This window comes from Cydia strobilella, chromosome 26, assembly GCF_947568885.1.
Source record: "Cydia strobilella chromosome 26, ilCydStro3.1, whole genome shotgun sequence".
NCBI lineage: Eukaryota > Metazoa > Arthropoda > Insecta > Lepidoptera > Tortricidae > Cydia > Cydia strobilella.
The window spans coordinates 3,955,864-3,965,422 of NC_086066.1; the positions used below are offsets into that span (position 1 = coordinate 3,955,864).

The 9,559-nt window shown below is 35.0% G+C and overlaps 1 protein-coding gene across 1 annotated transcript; it reads left to right on the plus strand.

The window, feature by feature from the left end:
• The first annotated feature begins 1,246 nt into the window (after positions 1-1,246).
• Positions 1,247-4,390, plus strand: LOC134753225 (uncharacterized). The gene is made up of 3 exons (XM_063689027.1): positions 1,247-1,426; positions 2,021-2,964; positions 4,225-4,390. The coding sequence occupies exons 1-3, from the start codon at positions 1,408-1,410 to the stop codon at positions 4,372-4,374; spliced, it is 1,113 nt and encodes a 370-aa protein (XP_063545097.1). The 5' UTR covers positions 1,247-1,407; the 3' UTR covers positions 4,375-4,390.
• Positions 4,391-9,559: the final 5,169 nt, after the last annotated feature.

Sequence of the window (9,559 nt, forward strand, 5' to 3'; positions counted from 1 at the left end):
TGAAAGAACATGGGTCAAAATCATATGAAAATGATATATACAAATAAAAAATCATTTATCCATATATATTTTTTTTGATATTTTTAGTTTTAATCGTGTGTCGATAGATGGCAGTAAATTTACTGTGACTACAAAATTTACTATGACAGTACTACCCCTTTATCATTATATTCTCTTTGCTTGTATGCTTCTATGTTATCTCCATGTAATAATAATAAAGATAGAACCATTTTTCGTACAATTCTAACTACCAACCTCTTTAGTACCTACATAGTTTTTTATACCAACCAATTTATATGATTTTGACCCATGTTCTTTCACTGGTATGCGTTAAAATTATAAATATCAAACGAAACAGTCAACGCCCTCTATACGAGAGTAGGCCAAAACTAGTGGTGCCATCTGATCGAGAATCAAATTTTCGTGATTTTCGAGGCACGTTTTTTCCTTAGACTGTATCCATCTATTACGGAGTTATATCTATCTTTGATACCAACCCACCAACAAACTGTCTTGCAGTTTGACAGAATAAGTAAACGTAAAATAGGGTTTATTTCGCCAGTATAAATGTTTTTAGGGTTCCGTACCCGAAGAGTAAAAAGAGATATAGGTACTCGTTTCTTGGATTTTATACCTTGTGCTATACCTAAATAACTCTTTAGCTTTAATTTCAAGACTATTAGGTAGAAGTATTATTTTTCAGAAATGGGCACTACAGGCCTTGGTCACTTTTTAGGGTTCCGTACCCAAAGGGTTAAAACGGGACCCTATTACTAAGACTCCGCTGTCCGTCTGTCACCAGGCTGTATCTCATGAACCGTGATAGCTAGACAGTTGAAATTTTCACAGATGATGTATTGCTGTTGCCGCTATAACAACAAATACTTAAAAATTAAATTAATATTTAAATGGGTCTCCCATACAACAAACGTGATTTTTTTGCCGTTTTTTGAACCCTTCGTGCGCGAGTCCGACTCGCACTTGGCCGGTTTTTTTATTTTATATCTTTACAAACAAAACTTGGAGCGATCACAAGTATAATGAGAAAAGTATTGATAATTGAGTTAGATTTAGACCAAGCTAAGTTGGCAGCGATTTTGAAAGCCCAGACTATGCGAGTGTTAATTATTTAAACGTAACTACGTTTAAAATAACTCTAATTCGATAAAGGAACTGCTAACCTGTCATTAAATTTTACCCGTTGAATCGGATGTCTGTTGATAACAAACAGTTATATACCTAGGCAAAGATATAACGGTACTTAGACATTTTAATTTGATCGTGTTTTACAAGGAACTTAGCTATGTTTACAGTAATTACTTTTCACGAAACACGGCACTCATTTCGTGGAACGTGGTATTTTAATCGTTTTCAGCATTTCATTTCTTACTCGGTCGAGGCGGCGAAATGTTACGGACAATTTTATGTAAGTGTTTAATTCTTGAATACCTGTAATCCAAAATTAACACGTTAACAACACCCATACAAAATGTTTCTAATTCCTCATAAGTCCAAGCAAATTGTGACGTTTTTAAAAGGTTTACGTTTTAACCACATTGTCGCTAGTCGATAAGGTTTATTTCTAATTGTAGCTACTGACAAGCGACAATAAGTACCCTTTTGGTTAAAAATGGCACAATTGCTTATATCACACGTCCATACTTCACATATGGGTTACTAAGAAACGATCAGGTACGCACTCGGATTAGTACCTACAATATATTCCTGAATGCTGCTATCTAACTGGAAATATTATTAAATCAGAATTTATTATATTATCATTACTATAGAAGGCAATATATAATTATTGTACTTATCTGAGTGCGTACCTGGTCGGGCACGGACTCGTGGAGATAGTTCGTCGTGTCGTGACCCATATATGGCACTGGACTGTGAACGTGTTAACTAGAAAAATATCTTCTTTCATGTGTGACTATTATATGTCGTCACAACACAACTTAAGACAAAAAGCTAGTATCCTAACCTGAAGGCAATCAGCATCACAAAATAATCTATTTAGTTTCAGTATTATTACCAACTATGATGACAGCCAATCAAAAGGAGCCATATTTCCACCGTATGCCACTCGACCCAATGTCCGCTAAAACTGGACCGCCATACACCGAAAAACTAGAAACCCACACGAAACAACCTGTTATTCAGAGTTCTCAAGCATACAAACCACAAAACATATCTAACGAATTCACATTTACCGCAAAACCGATAGAACCGGTTAATTCCGAACCGGTTTCTAAAAATGGAGATACAGAACAACGGAAATTTGATAAGACCATACCCGCATACATTTTAAAATCTGTGGAACTGAACAATCATGATGTTAATGAAAATGAGGTAAATATAAATGATATTTTTTCAAATGTCAGACCTAATCAGATACACAGAATACAGGTGCCAATAATAAGCGAAGAACCGGTTAGTCTGCCGAAGAAAAATATGTTATCATTTGTCAGTACTGGACTTTTAAAAAATCGGTTATCTATGTCTAACAAAAAAACGGTAAATTACCCCACAAAGGAATATAATTTACCGCTAACTTACAGACCACCGCTTAGCGGATTATCACTACCGATAGAAAACATAAAACCGGTAATTAAACCAGTAAAGGAACTGACGGCATTACCCAGCAAATATGACAATTACGAAAAACGTGTATACCCGTTGCCGATATTAGCCCAAAAACCGTTTAGTAAATACTTTCACAAAGATAGATTGCTGAAGGAAAAATTGGTATCATTGCTTCTGTCATCAAAAAAAGATTTAGAAAAGCAAGTAAGTGACTTACAGTCGATCCATGATACACTGAAGTCAGAAACGATGTACAAGATCGGATATCTCACGAGTCACATGAACAAGATGAATAAACATATAAATATGTTATATAGAAATGTTCAGAATAATCAGCATAATTGGGACGCGCTTCAAATTTTGGAAGCATATGAAGAGGTAATCTATAGTTATTACGCTCACTCTCATATAGAGTAGGTTTACTTGTCGCTCTTGTCCTTAAGGGAGGGAATTTATTTATTAACCGGTTAGCCGAAATCCAAAACCGGTTAATACCTTCTTCTGACTGCTGCTTCTTAGACACTAAGTTTTCTAAATATTTTAGGTGAAACATAACAACGACTTGACACGAGGCCCATTAAACGTGATGAAATCATTCCTCACGGCTAAAAATAAGCCGAAACAGGCAAAAAACAGGTCGAAGAAACCATTTGGATCACTCCTAGGACCGATCAGCTGGGCATACTATGATGACACGGATGAAAGGCTTTGACATAGCTATCTAAATACTATTATTTTTTATTATAGAGACCGGCCAATGGTTTTGGGCTTTTTTAGGGCGTCCTCTAGCTGGCGCGGGTGCACGGAGCGGGCGCACCCGCATATTGTAGGTAAAATCCGTCGCACGCGTCCGCGCCAGTTAGCAACGTTCATACTATTTTTCGTTAAACCGCTCACCCGCTCCGTTCAACCGCGCCAGCTAGGCCGGATAGCCTTAGGCTTTTCTAAACTCTATAATAAGCTCTCTATTTTTATTAAAAATATTTATTTATTAACCCTTATTTCGACTAACCGATTTCCCAAACCGGTTAAAACCTTAATTTAGACGGTCGATGACGTGCCTATAATTAGTTGGTTTTTAGGAGCAGGTTTGGCTAATAAAGGGCTAATTTTTATCCAGTTGTTGAATCATTTTTAATTCGTTTTTAGATTTGGATAAAAATTGGCTGGTTTAGAGCTCCTTCGCGGAAATACCAAACATTTTCGTAATTCAGTGGAAGTTTTTTTAGGACTTTGGAGGAGAATTGCGTATACATATATTGTACAGAATAGGGAACTCTATTTATCCATGGACTTATCGAAATCTGATTTAAAAAAAAAAAACAGCAACGAAATGAAAATTATTCTCACCAAGTTACCAATTATTTGCGTTAAGGCACAGAATAAATAATAGTATATCATACAGAACCGCCACGCACCGCCCCGCACCGATTCAAATTACCTCGCCCCGCGACACCAGATTGACGACCTTTTGCCGATCGCTTAGTACTGTTTTTAAGCAACTTACACAATGACGCATGCCGCGTGTACAAACGTGCCGTTCACACATAGAAACGCAAGTGATTTTTGATGTATAGCGTGTCCGCCCTGGTTAAGGTAAACCTAGAAACCACGATAATCATTTTCTAAACATTTTAGGTAAAAAAGAACACCGACACTGTCCGACAACTACTGAACGCGATGCGGTCCTACCTCGGGGCTAGGGAGAAGCCAATCGGATCGCGCGTTGTGAAAAGCCCTTTCATTAACGGCATCAGCTGGGCATACTACGATGACACCATGCCTTGAAACAACCTATACTGATATTCAGCCCGCGCAGCATGGTTTCCCCTATCACTAAGTCCGTCACTTTCGCACTCGCATACTTGTTAGAACGTGACAGGCATGGTGATAAGCGTACCGTGCTACGACTCCTGGACTAGGAGGAGTAAATTGTCATTACATACTTAACTTGTTATTTCATTTCATTTATTTGCACACATGGACAACATATTAAGTATTTACACCAATTTTTGTGAACATAAACCCTGGAAGGGTGTAGCAACATAAGTACTTAATACTAAAAACTACAAACTAAACTTAAAAGCATTCATAGTTTTAAAACAACTTTAAAAAAGTTTATGCTTAAACATCAATTTAACGAGGAATGCCTCAAACTTGAGACAAGCTACATTTAGATTCAATATAGATTATTATATTTACATAAGTGTATTAAGTATGTACTTACTGCCTTTTTTGTCCCTTCCGCAACCGCCACTCACTCTCATTTTTATTATTTAACGAATTGTTGTTTATTTTTATTTTTGCATCTTGTTTGTTTTAATTAATCTTGACGTGTCTTTTATTATTTGTTTTATACTGTGTTAGTATTCTTAGAACTGCACTAGTTCATGGCCCCGACGGAAGATCAGCGCTAGCCCAGCCAGGCTAGCATCATGCTGAGTCGGGACCATTTCGTGGCTTATATTATTTATGTTGTGTTTCCTATGTACGTGTTTTCCTCTTTTTTGCCACGAATAAACGCTATCTATATCTATATCTATATCTAAAACTAAAATAATTAACTTACAATAAAATTAATTGTTTTAACATTACTATTTATATGTATAGGTACATTATATGCTTTGTATTACTAGGGCCACTTATCATTCAAGAACTCTGTTAAATCGTAATACACTTTGTTCACTAGCATGTTAAACGATCACTAGACTTATATTGACCGGGATATAGACCGTGATTACCTTTTGTATTATTCATGAGCTCCCGATATCTACAGTATCTACACAACACAACTCTAAACAACTACACAACTTACACAACTTTGACACCCACCCGCTATCTTCAGTCACCCGTGAACATGCATGTAACTGCGTCAAAATATCGGGAGCTCATAAATAATACAAAAGGTAATCACGGTCTATATCCCGGTCAATATAAGTCTAGTGAAACTAACCGTGAATCATTCAACTCTAATTGTTAAATTTTGATTTTATATTTTATGTAAAAATATGATTAAGGTAGAGCCACCTAAATAAAGGTAACTTCGATAATTTCGTGTCCCTATAAAATTTAAATGACTATCAAGAGGAAAATACTACAAATAAATCTGTAGTCGGGTTAAAGTTTTTACACTTTAAGTAAGTGAAGTTTATAATCTGAGCTGTTTATAATAAAAGTCTTTGTATATGAAATATATTTTATTACATTTTAAAATATAACACTGCACAATCACGTTTCATGTAATTACATTTTTACAACACGTAAAGTTACGCCTTGTTCGTACGCACGAATTAATAAATCGTACGTAATGTACACACAATGGATAATACTATGCGGACATCTCTATATACAGAAATAGCATGTCTTTTTATAATGATTACAATCTAGGAGGATATAACCAAACGGAGTAGCCATTAACAGGCGTTCCCCTCTGTCGAAAACAGGGCTCGGAACCGGTATTTTATTAAAAACCCCGAAATAGCCCAATATTTTGAATTTTTTTATGCTCATTACGTAGGACTGAATCATATATTTAGGAAACAATTTTGCATTATTAAAACGTCCCATTAAAAATGAAATTATAAACAAAAGAACGAAAAAGAACGTAATAATACCGGTATTTTTGTATGAAGCAAATACCGGTTTCCGACCCCTGGTCGAAAATAGTCGGCCAATGGTCATACACAATGTATGGACTGACGTTTATCTGACATGGCTATTTTTACGTTACGTATACATTTGACGTTTCTCCTCCCCCGTAAAAATCGGCAGACTTGTACAGAAAATTACAGACAAGGCGTCTCCGTTTGGTTATATCCTCCTAGACAACAATTATGTAATTTTAAATTAAAAGCAAGAATGGTGGCATAGAAAGTGTTCAGATTTCAGATGATTTATTGATAAATGTACATTTCATTTACATGTTTATGTGTTAATTCGTATTCCTATCCTTGCTCCTTTTTCTTCTGTAATATAAATTAAGTATTCTAGTTTATTTCAACCTCTGGCGGCTCAAAATATAATATAAATTGGCAGTTTAAATCAAAGGTATAAAAAATTAGGACTGAATTAGTCTCGTTTTAAAATCGGAACCCTTCGTGCGCGAGTCCGACTCGCACTTGGCCGGTTTTTTTTGCTTCTGTAATATAAATTAAGTATTCTTGTTTATTTCAACCTCTGGCGGCTCAAAATACAATATAAATTGGCAGTTTAAATCAAAGGTATTAAAAATTAGGACTGAATTAGTCTCGTTTTAAAATCGGAACCCTTCGTGCGCGAGTCCGATTCGCACTTGGCCGGTTTTTTTTGCTTCTGTAATATAAATTAAGTATTCTAGTTTATTTCAACCTCTGGCGGCTCAAAATACAATATAAATTGGCAGTTTAAATCAAAGGTATTAAAAATTAGGACTAAATTAGTCTCGTTTTAAAATCGGAACCCTTCGTGCGCGAGCCCGACTCGCACTTGGCCGGTTTTTTTTTGCTTCTATAATATAAATTAAGTATTCTAGTTTATTTCAACCTCTGGCGGCTCAAAATACAATATAAATTGGCAGTTTAAATCAAAGGTATTAAAAATTAGGACTGAATTAGTCTCGTTTTAAAATCGGAACCCTTCGTGCGCGAGTCCGACTCGCACTTGGCCGGTTTTTTTTTGATTCTATAATATAAATTAAGTATTCTAGTTTATTTCAACCTCTGGCGGCTCAAAATACAATATAAATTGGCAGTTTAAATCAAAGGTATTAAAAATTAGGACTGAATTAGTCTCGTTTTAAAATCGAACGAAGCAGCAACTCTGTTCTATTTAATACTGATTTATTTAAGTGTAGGTAATTTGTTTGAATATATAATCATAATCTCCATCGTGAGTTTATTTGATCATAATTAAATATAAATAAATATTTACATATGTACTAAGAGCAACCAATTGATTATTTGTTAACTTTCTTTACTAATAAGGTCAATAAACATTAAAATTATTAAAAAATCTCATCAATGAGATTCCTTTTAATTCAGGCATTAAGTCCTAAATAATAAATTAATGAAAGCAATGTTCAGTAAAGGGGAATGCCGCTTCTCCATACAAACGTAGTCCCCATTTCCCTCTCTGGATATGACATTATGTTTTTTTTTATAATTTGATGTATACTTTCCAATCAGCGTGATCTGGTTAAGTACTAACCTTTATTTTTATTTTCTTTCACTTGTGATATTTATATATATTTAGTATTGTATGTATGTATGTATTTTATGTATTTTAATCTTTAGTGTTATTTTTTTTTTAAATATTAATTTGCACATCCTGTAAGTTTGTCTATCTGACCTGGCTATAGTTTTCCACTCATCTACTCGAAGGTTAGCTGGAAGAGATCCCTTATAGGGATAAGTTCGCCTTTGTACTTCCATTACTATAATTTATTTTTGTAAACCTGTGTTGTGTACAATAAAGTGATTACTACTAATATTACTACTATACTTACCATAGCTATGGCCCTACGTTTGACTTTTTTAGATTTTTTGATTATTGTAAAAAATTGGAGCGAAATCAGATTTCATACAAATTCTTAAATACTCCTAACTTTTATAATAACTAAAACTTCGAACAAAATCAAACGTAGGGGCATAGCTGTGGTTGATATACAAATAATTGTGTCAAAATATTTTGAATAATGTATATCCAGAGAGGAAATGAGGACAACGTTTGTATGAAAAGGCGATTTCGCGCGGCTCCTCCACTTTCGTCTTAATATCAATTAATATAAATTAATACGGTTTATATACATTATTTATTATACTTTATATACATATAAATTATTATTTTTAATATTAACTTAAGCAGTAGTAATACAATTCAACTAAAGTGTTTTAAAAACGAACTTAATCTTATAGAAAATATGACAAAATATTCTGCGTGGAGAGCTTATTTTTTATCTAATCTGCTTTTTAAAGATTTCCCATACTAACTTCCACCCCACTTTTCACCCCTTAAAGGATGATTTCTGGGATAAAAACTACCCTATGTCCTTCCCCGGGACTCAAACTATGTCTATACCAAATTTCAACTAAATCGGTTCAGCGGTTTAAGCGTGAAGAGGTAACAGACAGACAGACGCATTTATAATATTAGTATGGATTCTTATCTGTAATGGCACTATTGGTACGATTTATAATGTAATGGCAACCTACACTTCGTTATTTTAAGATTAGAAAATACGTGCGTTTTTTTAAAAAACAGTTATGGCCTGGATGCTAGTCCTTTAAGCCAAAATCGTGCGTTATCTGTCGTGCAATTTCTAGTAAATCGATCTTAGAACTGGCCAATATGCCTCTTATTTTCTTTAGCAAGTTATTAATTGAAAAAAGTAAACTTATTTGAATGTTACCAAGAAATGTTAGAAATAAATAAAAAACCGGACAAGTGCGAGTCGGATTCGCCCACCGCGGGTTCCGTACTTTTTAGTATTTGTTGTTATAGCGGCAACAGAAATATATCTAGTGACAGACAGATAGACGGACAGAGGAGTCTTAGTAATAGGTCGGGCTTCGCTGTCAATCTGTCTGTCCTTCTGTCACCAGGCTGTATCTCATGAACCGTGATAGCTAGACAGTTAAAATTCTCAGATTTTCAGTATTTCTGTTCCCGCTATAACAATCAATACTTAAAACAGAATAAAATAAATATTTAAGTGGGGCTCCCATACAACAAACGTGATTTATTTGCCGTTTTTTGCGTAATGGTAGGTATGGAACCCTTCGTGCGCTTGGCCGGTTTTTTACCCTTTGGGTACGGAACCCTAAAAACATGGGTGAATTAGGCAGATTTTGTCTAACCCTAAAAAACGAGGTATCTACAATAATACAGTTATGTATATAATGTACAGTTATACCTTTTTAAAGAGCCCTCCACACTCATGCGCGAATCATGGCGTTCGCGGCTTCGCGTCGCGTAGTCTGGAGCTGCCTTAACCTAC